The sequence below is a fragment of the Pyxicephalus adspersus genome, chromosome 6 (assembly GCF_032062135.1).
Source record: "Pyxicephalus adspersus chromosome 6, UCB_Pads_2.0, whole genome shotgun sequence".
Lineage (NCBI taxonomy): Eukaryota > Metazoa > Chordata > Amphibia > Anura > Pyxicephalidae > Pyxicephalus > Pyxicephalus adspersus.
The window spans coordinates 43,994,149-44,011,069 of NC_092863.1; the positions used below are offsets into that span (position 1 = coordinate 43,994,149).

General features: G+C 36.4%; 1 protein-coding gene across 3 annotated transcripts in view; it reads left to right on the top strand.

Moving 5' to 3' along the window:
* The window catches only part of RTN4R (reticulon 4 receptor), a 119,062-nt gene extending 108,821 nt beyond the window's left edge, over positions 1 to 10,241 (top strand). For all 3 annotated transcript variants that reach the window (XM_072415473.1, XM_072415474.1, XM_072415472.1), the window contains one exon: positions 8,334 to 10,241. In XM_072415473.1, coding sequence (XP_072271574.1) covers positions 8,334 to 9,727 — 1,394 coding nt within the window. In that variant the 3' untranslated portion in view covers positions 9,728 to 10,241. The remainder of the gene's footprint in view (positions 1 to 8,333) is intronic.
* Positions 10,242 to 16,921: the final 6,680 nt, after the last annotated feature.

Here is a 16,921-nt window from a genome sequence, read left to right on the forward strand (position 1 = left end):
TATTCCATGGAGGAGAATATTCACTCCACTTTATTTATTAATTCACATGAGAAGCACATTTCTGTATTATATATTTTTATGCACATGATTGGGTATTTAGAAAGCAGCTACAATTAAAAATTAAAAACAAAAAAAAAAAACTACTTTAGGTAATCAACCCAATAATGCATATCAATCTAAACCTATGTTGAAAAAGACATGGCAGACTACTTTCAGTAAAAAAGCCATTTTAAAACAATCTGAAGATTCAGATTTATAGGCTGCTAAAACTATGCAAATCTCTGGAATTGATTTACTTAAGGTTATTTTATTTACTTAAGGTTACTTAATTTACTTAGCTTATTACCTTAGTAAAGTGCATTATCACTATACAAGGCATAATGCAATACAAGGGGAAAAAAGTCATGTTATCATGTATTTTATATAAATTGCAAGTGATTTAGTATTCTTTTCAAACTACAGAGTGATAATTCATTTTACTGAGTGAAGAGCCTACACTTCTTTACTAAATTAATTGCAATGTTTCCTGTGAAAGTTATTTTTTTCCCATCTTCTTCCTTGCAAGCTTTCCTATTGGTCAGTCGGGCCTCCAATAAAGGACAAATAGGAAGAGTTGGGAGGCAAAAGTCAAGATCAGCATACTTTTGAGCTGCCTATATATCAATGTCTACTTACCATTTTGATGTGTAGCTTTTGTAGAGGATAATCTCTACCTATGCATTTTTTCATCCCATGCTAGATTTGAATTGCACTGGACCGAGACAGAATTGCTTTAAAATTTCAATATCATTTACAGGAACATTTTACTGAGCAGATGCATTTGTCAACATCCTTTCTAATATAGACTAGACACACATGAGAATGTGTTCTCTGTAATATGACTGACAATGGCACATAACCATAATAAAACTGTTTGAAGAAATCATCTTGAATAAATGGTGGAAGCTGATATCAAAAATTGCACAAATCAGCTGCACAGAAATGCTTCCTTTGTGCTCTACAGTTATCTGTATGAACCAGAAACACTCTCAGGGACAAAACCCTCCGTGGAACAAATATGCAATGAGACTGTCCCTTCAGATTACAGACAAATGTCAAATGAATAGTGTAAGCTATTGTATTATTATTTTCAATGAGCAGCTTTTAGACTTGTTATTCAAGTAATGACTATGCAAGGTATTGGCATATTTGTGCCTGATAAAACAAAGAACACAAACTTCCAGACACTGCACCAAAATGTACCCATCAGGTTTTATCTGCTGTTAACACTGAGGAGTTCTAGGACAATGAACAAAGCAAAGTTCAGGTGGGGTTTTTTGACAGTTTACCATAGTGAACAGGCTTCAACCGTCCCAAAGCCCTTGTTACCACTGAAAATAATAACAGCAGTTGAATTCCTTTTTCGTACAAATGTTTGCCTGCACTGCGGTTTTTGAGATGCTTCATGCAGTCTCTGGGAGTAATTTGCCACTGAACCCTTTCCATAGACTATGACATTTTTAAAGTGTTTTACAAGTGGTACAGAAGTGTTTTTTTCATTGGTCATTTAATGAAACGTCACTTTCATTGCATGCAGAGGCATGGGCTGCTTGCAAACACTGTCTCATATAAACATCACTGAGACCTATGTGAAGTCTCAGGTGATGTGAGTACACTATATTGAAAATATAAAGTGGTTAAAACATCCTCATTTACCTCCATAGCTATAGGTATTGTCGATTAATGTATCCTTAAATTCACAGAAGTACCAAAATTACATCTCTTCCCCTGTTTATTTTCTGTAGAGCAGCGGTCGCCAACCGGTGGTGAGAAAATTATGGTGGTCCACGGTTCTGGCCGGTGCACACCCGAGCGGGGTCAGGAGAAGGACCCCGCTGGCAGGGCGCACCGGCCAGAGCTACGGACCACGTCCCCCTAAAAATTCCAGGCTCAGGGAAGTGGGCGGGTTGTGTCCCTGGACAAAATCCACCCACTCTCCGATTGCAAGCTCAGATCTGCGATGGGAGAGTGGGCGGGGTTATCACATGATGACGTCACTACGGGGGAGGTTTCTCCCCCTTTGATTGACACCCAGCTCCCTGCGCAGGAGCCGGAAACTTTAGGGTTGGTAACCACTGCTGTAGAGAATTGGCAGGCTGCCAACACACCATAGGTATTTCTAAACTGTTAGAAACCAACTAAATTTCAAAAGACTGAGTTGTTTGTGTTTTTACTCTGTATTTATCTCTGTACTTAAAATAAAAGCAGATAAGGAGGTCAAGGATAGCTTGTCATAAAGCCCTTTTACTGCCCACAGAAAAATAATGAGTTTATTGTCTATAGTCAATGTATTTTGCACTGCAGCATCAGATATATTTTTTGTTGTTAAGTACATGCACGCTTAGTAATGGTAAAGTGTTTCACTTACAGCAATTTTTTACCTATCAACAAACTCAAAGTACTTCACTTAACAATGCCTTCATCTCCTTTTTTAACATAGAAGGATGGCAACCTTCCTTCTTTTAGTATCATCGGGGACACCATCTACCCAGTGGACTGAGAACTGATTTAGAGACAGCATAGATTTAGAGATAACATTAAAGGATACTAAAGGATAGCAAAATAAATTAATTGTTGGCAATGCCCACAAGGGCCCACCACAGATTAGCCCCTTCTATAAACTTTGACCCTGGTGCCTTTCTGCAAAGTTGTAGTGTTGCATTCTGATCTCTGGGTAAGGCCAGGGCTTGGTTTACGTTAGTGTTTTTTGCAGGAGGTTAAGTAGTATACCACTTGCAAAAATGGTTAACATTGAAACAAATGATTCCTTTTTGTGTCATCATATTTGTAGCTACTTGTAAATTCCTGGAAAAAAAAACTAGTAGTTACCACCTGTTACAGCTCTGGGCACCCAGGAGTGATAATAGTTTTGTAATGTAACCTAAACAGTAGTAAACGCATCCTCCTGCCTGAAATGGCAGTCCCTTTACTGGAGAAGAGGGACTGCCAAATACTGGTAAAATATATGCTTTCTATGGAAAAGATACATTTGCTGTGTATTTTGTCTGATCAAAATTTATTAATGCAGACTTTTAGAAAATTCATTTTAAGGATAGCCTGGCAAACAATCTTCCCTAATGGCTGAAAATAGTAAATATGAAACATTTACCAGTATATGCAACAATTTCATATTGATTACCAAGAAATTAAAATATTTTGTTACTTTTTATTGTTTAAAATAAAAGGAAACACATATATATACTTTTCCCTTATCAATATAGGACTTTTGCATGCAGCAAACTGCATGCATATACACTATCTTCCTAACATTACAGCTTAGCCTATAAAACATATATCACTATAGAGCCTGTATTGTTATTTATCACTTGTGTTGATTTCTGCCTTGGAGAAATGTGCGCTAGATAAACATGTTTTAGGAAGGAAAGACGGATCATTCCTCCTTCAGTGATCGATTGCATCCTAATGTAGAGAGACCCTGCTGAACCTGCAAAGATAATACCTTGTTCCTTTCACAAGGTTTAAACCAGAAAGAAAAAAAAGAAGGAGCCCATAGAAAATGTAGGTCAGGACCAAAGATTGTAACACAGGATGTGAGCCGGTGCTCAGGGGATGCTGGTAAAGAGATAATTGGCAAAATAAAGTTGCAGCAGGTTTCATTTTTGTTCAGAAAAAAAGATGTACCAGCATATCGCACAATACTTCACCGCAGTCAGAGGCGATGAGACTACTGCTTCTGTATTTGCTGATATTTTATAACATACAAAGCAGGGAGGATTTAGATACATTAACATGAATATCATCTCTTTGTGTCATCTGCATTTATAATCCTGGAAATGCATTAAATAGGAAAATTGTTTATCTTAGTTTGTTATATTTTATGTATGCTGTGCAGGGTTTTTTCTTTTGCAGTCTAAACCTTATAAACTGTGCCTAACCTTTTATGCGTCAAACATTCTCCATATATCAGGCAATGCATTTGGAATACATACCTGCTGTCCAAAGTGAATTAATATGCCAGGCTCTAGTCTGATAATAGGGGGCCTTATGTTCAGCCATGTAACTGGCATTGTTAAATTTAATTCTTATAAAAGGATAACAATCTTTTTTTTTTAATTTTCTGCACTAGGATATTTCTTTTCAGCCTTGTGATTTTTAAAATCTTATTTTTACAAAAATATAAGTATCTCTTTGGTCAGCCATGTGACTGTAAATTTCAACTCTCAGTGGGTGAAATTAACTTCAGGTGAAAAAAAAACTATTACTTGGAAATAAAATAGTGCTTTATTTTTGTGAGCTGAGCCTCCTATGCCATTCTTTTAATTATATTGCAGAATAAATCTACTCCCTGTGTCATATCCTATGTAGTGATCCCAACTCATTTGATTTAATTAGAAATATAAATGTATGACTTGACTCTTATCCAGTAGCCCCCATTCATGCTGTATACCGCAATAGGTATATTCCCCAGATTACTTTTTATATATGGAGCATTAGCTGCATGCATTGATTGAGTCTAGACAAGAAATATTCCTTCCATAAGTGGGAGAATTTTATCTCAAGCATCATGAAATGATACCACCATTAAGCTTATTGGACCTTGAACCACATCCTGTTCCTGAACACAAAAATAGAACTGCAGGATAAATATCAGCACCCGTCTTTTTCCTAGCACAATGCTTTATCGTTGGGATGATGCCTATTTCTAGAGTTTAGGCTTATCACAAGTGGGAGACATCATTGCAGGTTGGGCAATGGTCCTGGATTCAGTGTATTCATTATGGTGTTTTTGTATGTTCTGTATCTTTGGAGTGGTCAGTAGTTAGAGAATTCCTCAGTTTGTGAACCATATATGAACCCATACATTTGCTCCTTGTAGAGCTTGTATGTTATGCATTAGTTTAGGACAGGAATGTCCAAAGTCTGGCCCTGGGGGGCAATTGTGGCCCGGGTTTCAATTTCCACCGGCCCGCAGCCTCTCGGCGGGCATAATTGGGCATAATCGGCAGGATGAGAGTCCCCATGTGTGCACAGGGAATCCCCTATGTCATTATAGTGGGCATGTGCTGTGCAGGACCTGCACAGACCTTGCCCACTCTGATTCCAAGAACATGCTCTCTCTGCACAGAGCCCCAACTGACATCGGACTCCATGCACAGGGAATCCCTCACGTCACCCTGGTGAGCGTGTGCTGTGTGGGACCTGCGCAGACCATGCCCACAGCAACCCTAAGTACGTGCTGAATGGTCGGCCCCCACACATTTTCACCTCACCAAATCTGTCCCTCTTTGCAAAAAGTTTGGACATCCCTGGTCTAGGAGAATATGTACTTCTGAAACAGCTCAAGATTACCCTTTTGGAATGCATGGGAATTTCAAACATGGGCTTTTAAATGCTCAGGTTAAATGCTGGGGAAACAGTCCATGTAAACTAGGCCAAAGACTATGGTCTGTACAGCTTGTATGTTATGCATTAGTGTAGGAGAATATGTACTGCTGAAACAGCTCACTCAATTATTTAAGAATCCAAGTTGACTATTTGTTTTAACTTAACTGCATATTTTAGACATCATCTTCACACTGCGCTGTGTGCAAATGGATATTACCAAGTGAAACTATAATGACTGTCTACTGTAACAAAAAAATAAACTATAAAAAAAAAAGGTTACATCATCAAAGACAAGCAGCCAGATACTCTGACTATCCCATCTACACTAGTACAAAACTGGTCAAGAACTATTTGGTGGAAACCTAGAAATACATAGATTGTTCAACAGACTATGTGCTGACCCTTAAATATTGTAGAACAAATCAATAAAAAATGAAAGAGAAGAGAGCAGGGTTTTTGCACAAAAACAGAAAACTTATATGGAGTATAACAGTAAACTGTACATCAGTACACAGACAAATTATGTTACATTTGTCATACAGAACAGTTTGATCATACATAAATATACAGAGAATACATATAGCGATTCACACAATGTCAAGGTATAATTCTATACCTTAAGTGGTTTGCTATTGGACCACCATGTCCTCAAACTCTGAAATCGGCCTTGTACAGCCCTAGACATGTTACAGCTCAACACAACATATATACAATCTTGATGCCATATTTTGAATACCAAAGATGCCATATTTTGAATACATTGATCATGTTGGTAATCGCACCCGAAGCGTTTCGCCTGTGTTTTCTGACATTTGTAATGTTAGTATCTAGGCCAATAGAAATATGTATATTTCTATTGACCTAGATATTAACATTACAAATACATTACAATAAAATTTAACTTCTGTCCCTTCCCTTTTATTTCTGCAACTCCTTTCCTTTGAAAGTGCCCTTTATTTTTATTTTTTTTATTTTCATAAACATGCTTTTTGTCCAGCGGCCTTCGGTTTAATCATGTGGCATCACAGGTTCTCTTTCTCTTGTTGTGGCATCTAAGGTTCTAAATTGTACAGAGATTTATGATATTGTGGCACCATTCCCTGCAAAATTCTGTTGTGTGCCCACAGGGGCTTGATGACAAACTTCAGGGGACACAACTGGACTCACAGAAAGCCAGTTGAATGATGCCCAATATACCCAAAAGATTACTGGAAATTTACTTTTTGAGAGCCTCTATTTTATCTTAAAGTAATGTCATTATCTGATCTTTTTATGAAACACTATCAAATTTTACAGATCAAAAAAACTAATAATATTTTATTTGCTTTATTTTAATTTTTTATTTTACATAAAAAAGTAAATAATCAGTGCAAGTGCAGTAATCATTAATGAATCCCTCATCATACAAATTATTTTCTAAAAACTGGTCTTATAGTCCACTGAAATATATTTCTCCTTCTTAATATTTCAGACACGTATAGAAATGAATAAAAGAGCAAATGTTTTCCATCTTACAATCCTGGGAATCAACCAGAGAATTAAGTGTAAAAAAACTTTGTATGTTCTTGTGTTTGTATTGATTTGTTACTAAAAACATTACTAGCAAGATAAATAGCTTCTGTCCAAATTTGAATGCAATTGTTGGTATCACTGCTGTGATTGAAATCTTATGTTGTTAGCTTTCTGTGAAAGTAAAACTATGGCTTTTCTGCAAAGTTCCTTGATCCTGCCATTGAAGTCTACCATCCTTTATTTTGTAATGAGAGGACAATGTGGCTCAACATGACAGCATGGTTGGCTCAGTGGTTAGCATTCTGGCCTTTGCAGCTCTAGGTCATAGGTTCGATTCTTTGGCAGGACACTATTTGCAAGAAGTTTGTATGTTCTCCTTACATACCAAAAAAACATGCAGTTGAGTTGATAGACTTACTCACAAAAATTGCCCTTGGCTTGTGGTAATGACATATGACTATGGTACATTAAAGCATTGTGAGCCACTTTGAGGGACATCTAGTGATATGGCTATTGACTTTGTAAAGCACTGTGTAATATGTCAGGGCTATATAAATACAATGCAATAGTAATAAATATGTGCTAATAAATTCCTGACATCCAGTTCCTTTAAAGGTTTTCTGAGCCATGGTCTAATGTAAATAGAAGTTTATTGCTAAGGTGTGGGGCTTTTCCCTCTCCATAGACTTTATTAGTTATTCTGATAATTAATTCTGTAAATGGCACTTATGTTCTTACATTTTCCACTGTGCCCTCCTAAGAATGTTTGTATTTTGCATTCTATTGTATGGAAACTTGGAAACAATGTAATGCTGTGAACATGTGAACATATTGGACCTGATTTTTTAATGCTCTTCAAGACTAGAGAGGAAAGACTATAATGGGAGAACCTGGATGATCCAGCAAACTTGGATTCTTTTTTAATCATTTGCTAATATTTAGCAACATGTTTTATAATAATCTTTATTAATGTTTATAATGATGTTAACTTTACAAGATCCATTCCAGGTTTGCCTGATCATTCAGTTTCACTCATGATAGACTATCCCAGGGTTTCTCAACCAGGGTTACTCCAGGGGTTGCTAGGAGTTCCTTGAGTTTGTACTTCTCAGGTCAGTTTAATTACAACCAATTATCTTTTTGGCTATGTGTAAAGGTGACATTCCTGCCACTTGCCAGTAATGTAAAAGGCATTCTTCTCAATGACCACCATGAGCTGTGGTTATAGTGATTATAGCACGGGTTCCCTGAATACCTGAAAGTCATTTCAAGGGTTCCCCCATTTTAAAAGGTTCTGAAAGATCTGGTCTATCTTCTCCAGTCTTGAAGAGCTTTGATAAATTAGGCCTAATAAATTCTATATATTTGAATATATTATCAGTATATAGATAAAAATGATAGAAAACATTAACAATGCTTTGTCTTTTTTTTTGCAGGCACAAAGCTGCTCTTACTCTTTACTTGCTGCATCGTCTACATATTTCAAGTGGAAAGTTGTCCAGAAGCCTGCCTATGTTATAATGAACCGAAAATCACCTTCAGTTGTTCACAGCAAAGACTGACTGCCATTCCTTTATACATTCCAACACAGACTCAGCGAATTTTTCTCCACAATAACAAAATAACATTTGTAAGGGCAACTAGCTTCGCCTCCTGCCAGAACCTTACTATTTTATGGATCCATTCAAACAACATCAGTCATATAGAGTCTGGAGCCTTTCATGGATTAACAAAACTGGAAGAACTAGACATGAGTGACAACTATAATCTCAGATCTGTTGCTCCGCTCACATTTCGAGGTCTTGTTCACTTACATACTTTACACCTCAATCGTTGTGGTCTGCAGGAGTTACCTCTTGGCATCTTTCAAGGTCTTTTCTCTTTGCAGTACCTCTATCTTCATGATAACAACCTTCATTTCTTGCATGATGACATATTCGTAGATCTGGGGAACCTCACGTACTTGTTTCTCCATGGCAACAAACTTAATAGCCTATCTGAAAATGTATTTAGTGGCCTCAAAAATTTAGACAGATTACTGGTTCATCAAAACAGACTGGATTACATCCATCGCAGAACTTTTCATGATCTCAAGAAGGTAACAACTCTCTATTTGTTCAGTAACAATTTAACCGTGCTCAAGGGAGAAATATTGTCACCTTTGTTCTCCCTTCAATACCTACGTTTAAATGCAAACCAGTGGATCTGTGACTGCAGGGCTAAATCCCTTTGGAACTGGTTGAAAGCATTTAAAGGCTCATCATCAGAACTGGAGTGTTATGTTCCACCAAACCTAGCCGGGAAGGACCTTAAAAAACTAGCCATTACTGATCTTGATGGATGTGCCAATATTTCTTTCCATCAGATGAGAACAGGTGATTTTGGAGTCAAGGGCGAAGAGATAGCAGACAGCTGCTGTCAGCCTCCAATCGATAAGTCACTAATAACTGGAACAAATGCTAAGTCTGGCCCATCTTCCCATATCAGTAGAGTCTTGCCAAATATCCCAGTCAAAGACAAAGAAAATATTTCAAAGACAAAAATCATTGGTAATGCTGACCCCAAGAAAAACAAAACATATAAGTCGAATAACTCTTCCCCTTTCGGAACATTCACAAGTAAAGTAGACAACTCGCTAACAAAGTTGAATCAAAACAATGTCTTTGATTCCGTTGAACCTTCCACTGTACCAAACAAAAAGAGACTTCCCTGTTCAAAAAAAGTTAAGTGTCGAATGTACCAACCGGGAACCAGCTCTGGATTACCAAATTTGCACACCATGGATCTTCTATATATAACTCTGATTTTCATCCACCAGATGCACTTTTAACATCTCTATCACACTCTCTCTCTACAAATATATAAATATATAAATATTTTTTTGGTTTAAGGCAGTTTCAATGAAAGACTATGAGTGACCTTAATAAATCGATACTACTATATACAGAAATGTGCATAACAAAAAGCTTCACAAAAGGTGATTGGGTATTTTTTTATGGTTGTGTACTTAAGAGTGCAGAAAGTGCAACAATAATGCTTTATTCCTCATATATTTAAGGATATGTTCCTTTAAAGATTGAAAAAAATGCTAAACCTGAATGTTTAGCCTTTATTTGTATTTAAAGTTGTACTGAAAATGATTCAAAATGTTCATTGCAAAGAAAATGCTGTTGTCTGCTCTGTTTATGACTTAGAGTTATTTGTAATTATTTCTGTCATTATGTTACTGGGTAGTATTTGTTGAAGAATGCTATCCATCCATCTACTTAAACATTCGCCATGTATACACATATAGATATGCATTTTATTTTAACTGTGCCGAATTAAGTAAAAAATAAATCTGTTTTTTTTTTCTGTGCCAAGTTTTATTTCAGTATGAAAAGGACATGGTTTTATTCTGAGGAATTGTTGAGACTGCAAAAAAAGACCTATATTTATTTACTGGTAATGGCTGAGCATCTTAAGTTTTGGGGCTTATCATTGAATATTGGTTCTCCTGATTGGCATGGAAAAAATGGAGAGTGTCCTTACACAAAACTATTACATACACTATAACATTTATAGATAGAACCCTAATGCCAAAGTTTAGTCTCATCAATTTAAATGATTTTGTTCCAGCAGTATTGAAGCTTCCCTGGATGCTGTTTGGCATATTGTAAGAGGACTGTTTGTGGCATTGGTGCTGTAAACTAGCTAACATTTTGTCAGGGGTATACAATCTCACTGCTGTAAGTCTATGGTGACATTGAAAATGGAAAAACTACCTGAAAAAAAGTCAACCAGTAAAGTCATATAGCAGGTCCAGATAAAAAGTTCCATCAGTATCAGCCGGCAGGAAAAAAAAGACAAGGGCAAAGAAACCTAATGAAAAAAAAAACTTACTATTACAAATGACAAGCCCTCTATCTGTCCACAAACCAAGAGCCATGAGTCCCTTGCTAGCTTAGCTTCCAATCTCCTTTCTTCCAGGTTCTTCTCACATCATCCAAACTCGAGTAGATCGGAGGATGTGTCTTCTTGAATTTTGTTTTTTAAAAAGTACTGTTCTCTATGCGCAGTTCCAAAAACTTTGTTTTTCTGCATTACAGGAAAGCTCAATGACACATTGAGGACTTGTTGAGGACACATACCCTATCTGGGCCCTCAGCTTCCAAGGATATGTAACTGCAGTGGTAAAGAAGAAAGGGGAGGGTCCTCCCTAAAAAATGTAAAACGTATTTAAAAAAATTGAAAAAAAAATTACATTTAATACCATTTAAAAGGCTTAGCCACCATTTTCTATAATGTGGTGAGATAGGTCCACTTTAAAATTGAGGATATGTATATATTAATATATAGTATTATTATAATTTATTCATTATTTTTTTTATTTACAGTATTTTTATAAAGGTGAATAAGGTGCATACAGAAATAGGATTATAGTGAACATAGCTTAACTCCTATATATATATATATATATATATTGTACTGTGTATTTCCTCTGTCCTTACATCTTTATATACATGTCTTTTTAAAGGGCACCTAGAGACTTTTAATGCTGTTATGCAGATTATTTCCATTTTCTGGTCTTGAATTTTATATCCCTTGAGGAAAATATTCTTAAATCATTACACTGTTTCCCCATGAATTTATAAACCTTGCAAGCCTTGTTCTTTTCTGCAGTGAAATATGCGACAGCTCAGTATGGGTAAAGATATAGAAAAATTGTTTTCTCTAGAAATATGTCTGCCTTACTCAAATGTATTCAAGGCCACTACAAGTAACTTTAGAAGAAACTTTTCGGCCCTGGAATATAATAGCAGGTAGTAAAACAGACGTTATAGCAATAGTAAAAACTCTTTAATGCAGAAAATATTAAAGGTAAAATGCTATAAATATACTTGTTTTTTTTATTATAAAGGTTAGAAATTTTACTGAAATGTAAAAACTATATAGTGATTTTATTCAGAAATCAGTAAAGTTTGCTTAAAGCAACCCATTTATAACAGAAAAATTCCACACAGTTATAATTGCATCTGAAGAATGTAAATACAGTGGTACCTTTGTATAAATCCTAATCTGTTCCAGATCCTTGGACTTATACCAAACAAATTTTTCCCATAAGAAATACAAGGAAAATGATTCATCTGTTCCCATGAAAAAAAAATCCTATTGTTATTGGCATAATATACATTGATGGGGCTGTAGAAAATAATTTAAACACTGCTTAATACTAAAATACATAAATACAAAAGCATCTAGATGAAATAAATGATAATGTAACCTCATTTTACCTTGCTGAGAAGAGTCATGTGCCTACTAGGATGGTGCTGAGAAGGGAGGAGGAGGAGATGTTATGTAAATCACAGAGAGTTATAGCGCGGGTTGTTCACTGAATGGTAGCAACTGGCGTACTGACACTGGTGGGCAGTCGTGGCTTTGTCTGGGGAGAGGTAAATAAGGGTAGGGCGAGGTGTTATGACTCATTTTGACCCATACAAGTTCTAGCACAAAGATTGTATACCAAGCAAAGGTTGTATACCAAGCAAGATTTTTGGTGTCCAAACACGACTTATACCAATTTGGACTTATTCTAAAGCGGACCGAGGTACCACTGTACTTACCCAAATGTCCATTCTACTAGAATTCTGCTCTATTCACTAGAAATCCTCTGCTGAAGTCCCGTCTGCAAAAGGCATTATATAAGGATGTCAATTGCCTTGCTTGAAGTAACAAACTTACAGCCCGAAAGAAGGGGGTAAAGACAGAAAGGGAGGGACCCTCCCCAAAAAAAGTATTAAAAAGTATTTTAAAAAAAAAACACCCCAGCCACTCTTTTATATAATATTATAAAAGTGATGACTGGTCTGCTTTAAGGTATACTCAAGTGACCTTCAGTCAAAATGTATATTTTAATTTGACTTGAGAACTATTTAGCATGCTTTAAGTCCCATTGCAGCAAAGCAAACAAATGAGCAAATATTTAAATACACAGTTTACTATCCTACCTGCTAAAGGATTGTAACTGTGTACAATTAGATTTGTGATTTACATTGGGCTGCCACACAACAAGGCAATAAAGATAACTCTGCTACTTCCCAGTTCAGCTTTACAACTTCCTGGATCACCTCCCTGCTAGTTAGAAAGAAGTGATGATGCTGATTCAATAGAAAAAAGAAACAGAAAGCTTACCTGCTGACTCAAAATAAATAAAAATATACCAGAAAAATGGCTTGGCAGAATTACAAATTAATAGGTAAGTAAAACAGAGAACACAAAACACATCTTCTAAAAAATAGGCAACCAGATGGGAACTAATGTGTGAAAAGTACCCTTTGCATTAGGAAAAAAAAAATTAAATGTTAAGAAGAAACATTTGATTAGTATGGAAACTGTAATTTGTTACATGCCCCAATAATACAAGAAATTTTGTGCCAATCATTTAGATTTTGACACAGGTTGCTTTAATGCATGCTAACACACAATTCATGGCACAGTCCATGTTTAGCTTTGAATACACTAAATATTTTGAAAAGGTGCTAAAGTGTTTGGTTTCCCATATATATATATATATATATATATATATATATATATATAAATATATATAATAGTGGAGGTTTTATTGGTTTAAATAAAAAAAAAATGCCCAACCTTGGGGTGGGGGATGCACGGTGGGGAGCCGGTGATTTTAGTGGTCAGAAAAAGTTGGCAACCACTGGGCTAGAGTGAGCAGTTTTATACCCACTCAATCAGCTGTAAAATGTGCAGACGTTAGTCCTTTTTGAACCAGCACAGCTGAGCAAGTGCTGGAGCTGTAGGGAGCCATCTGCAATTACACATTGAAGAGGCAGATGTGAACTTACCTTGAGGTTATTACCCCACAGATAGCAGCACTTAATGCTGCTCTCTGAACCATTACACGGTAAATACAGGAAGTCATGGTATGCTTTAAACTCACTTTATAGGGTACATTTATGAAGGTGCAAATAGGGTGTTAGCCAGAGGAATATACCTATTTGAACACAAATTGTGAAATTTTTCTGTTCATCCCATTTATCAGCTAAATTGTCACTAGCATTGTCACTAGGTTGCCACTTTCACTGTGTAAAGATGGTGATAAGTCTGAACACCACTTTATAGTTCATTAGAAAGCATCAATGTTCGTATAGAACTTGACAATTTGGAGTCTAACATCTAACAAATTCTAAAAAGTAGTTCAGGTTTCGATAGGCCCACATTCATGCTTAGCTTGGCTAATATCATAAATTGCACATAGGATCAATCAATGAAGGTCAAAACATAAAATTTAATACAGTTTTTCATTTAACATATAATCCTATTTTGATGTTACACGTCACACTGATACATCCTACGACCACAACTTTTTTGTCTTATAATATTTAATGAAAAACCAATAGGAATGGCTTCTTTAGTTCATTTATTAAATAGACAGCATGGGCCAGTCTGAATCCACATTTATGATCAGTTCATCTCTAAAAGTAGTGTAGTTGGTGGTTATGGTGGTGGTGCTTGGGTTTTTGGTGGTTACTCATGGGCATCAGGAACAGGTATTTGAAACAGATCACCAGTCTAGCATTGATTCATTTTAAATGTACATTGCTTCATAATGGTGGCAGACATCATAGTCTATTTTTGAAGCCATAAAACCACCACTAAACATTCTCTCCAACATGATACTCAACGATGGACAAGACAGCACTTCAATACTCCAGTAATTCTTGCCAAAAATCCATTTTTTGGCACAGCAATCCATCAGGTTGAAAGTTAAATTATATTGCAGCTCAGGGCACACCAGATAAGATGATACCATCTGCCCTATATGATCTTTTAACACCCCACCCTCATGCTGCTGCTGTGACTGGCAAATATTATCCATCATGTCTAAGAGGCTGAAGATCTGAAGGTCATACTCAAAGTGCTGCTGCTGGGCTTGGCAGCTGGCAGTTGCTCTGGGGATTGGAGAGACGCCTACTGATGAGATAAGGTATGCAACTTACAAGAAAAAGCTGTCCTGAGGTGGCTGTACAATGTTTGTTTATAATAGTAAAGTTTTGCCCCCTTTTCAAAAGGCCCAAAATTCGCTGAAATAGAGAGTGTGGCTATCCAGTGGTTATCCCTCTGTTTGATGTCAAGAATATCCTTGTTACTGGGAAAAAAGGCAAGCATACAATTTGACAATTTTACGAAGGTGGATGCTGAGCGTGCTCCCCATGTGGGCCTTCATCTTCCTCATCCTCAGCATGATCCCATAGATGTCTACTAGAGTGATGACCTATGTCATCTTCTAGGGTCAATTTCTACTTTGATAGTTCCTCCTGCTCTACTTCCTCATCCTCTTCATGTAACTATCCCAAATGAAGAAAGTCCTCTTCCTGTTCTCAATGCTTCATCAAATCCAGCTTGGCTTCTAACATGAAAAGGAGCAGAATAACAATATTCTTCAACAAGCGTCATGTGTCCCTAATAAGCTGCCACAGCCCTGGCTCAAGAAGATCAATATTGTTGCCCTTGTGCTGTGGTCAAATAATCAGTTACCACTTTCCTTAGCTCACACAAGCAGTTCAGCATACGTAATGTTGAATTTAGGCAGGTGGGCATGTCACAGGTCGTTTGGTGGAATGAGAGTCTCGGCAAGGCAATGAGTGCAAATTTTGCAGTGTAGGATGTGGTAAAGTAGTAGCACATCTTTCTGGCAAAACATATTGTAAGCCAAGGTATTTGTTCAGAAATTTGTTCACAACCTGATTCAGATTGTGCAAAGGTGTGTGAGTGAATTTCCCAGGTACAGAGCATCACAATATTGGTTCAAGTGCCAGTGACCACAACGCTACACTAATCTGGAGGTAACAAGGGGAGACACAATTTGTTTTTGAATAGTGGAAAAGTGTGCAACGGTGATTAGCCGCCAAAGCATTTAGTTCGATTGTTTATTTAGTTCCAGGACAGAGGTTCTAACTCTTCAACACAAAAAAGTTGATCTTTAGCATCTTTAGCAAGTACTCATTCACTGTACATTCTGCAGGATATTTAAATCATTTAAAAATACATCTTAATTTGCCAATACAGGTATTACAAAACCCTATGACCAAATGTCCCTTTGTCATACTCACCCTGCAAGATATTTGCCCTGCACTTAATCTAATCAGCAGAAACCTATTCTAATTACATCCAACGTCCACATCCACAGGTCACCAAATTCTAGCACTGATCTCAAAAAAACATCAAGAAATGAAGGTGTATAGAAGGGCAAAAACAGTACAGTACATTTCTGTAATATATTCACATTTCCCTTTAAAAGCACTGAAGATACAGAAAATGGCTCATTTGCCTGGTGCCAAGCGTACTCAGTTAGTTTTGTGGAACTTCTCACACTGTTCTAGTCTCTACAAAACAAAGGTACATAATCATTATGTAGTCCAAGTTTACAACTAGGAGACCCAAAATGGACTTACTGAGACAACCTAGGACGTGTGTACAACACACTAGAAAGTTCTGAATTTCAGAAATTCAACATATTTGTTTTTTCCATTTAACAAACATATATAACAAAGTCCTTTTAATAGCATATTTACCATAATAAGTAAATAGCTATCAGGAAGTAAATAGGGAAAGTCCTTTGTTAGAGTTTACACCCACTTTAAAGTAATTTTTTTCTATAAGAATTATTGTGTACATTTACATTCTTCATACCTCTACCCTTTATTATATAACATTTAATTAATTTATTTTCTCTTCTTTAATAATATATTTTTTCTTCTTGTAAAAAGCAGGCCTAAGATTTGCTTTGATTAGAAAAAAATTGGATGAGTTGGGTTTTAAATGTGATTACCCAGGGATTGTAAAATGATTGGACAACTCTCAACACTTTCTTGGTCTCTAATAAAAGAGTTTGTATTGCAAGTTTAATACTATAGCAACCAGTGATAGTTCAATATTCTCAGCCTTTGCTGACTAGAAGATCCAGCAGTAGATAAGAACTCTCTGCTGTCACTGTTGAGGAACTTTCCTTGACAGCGGAATTATT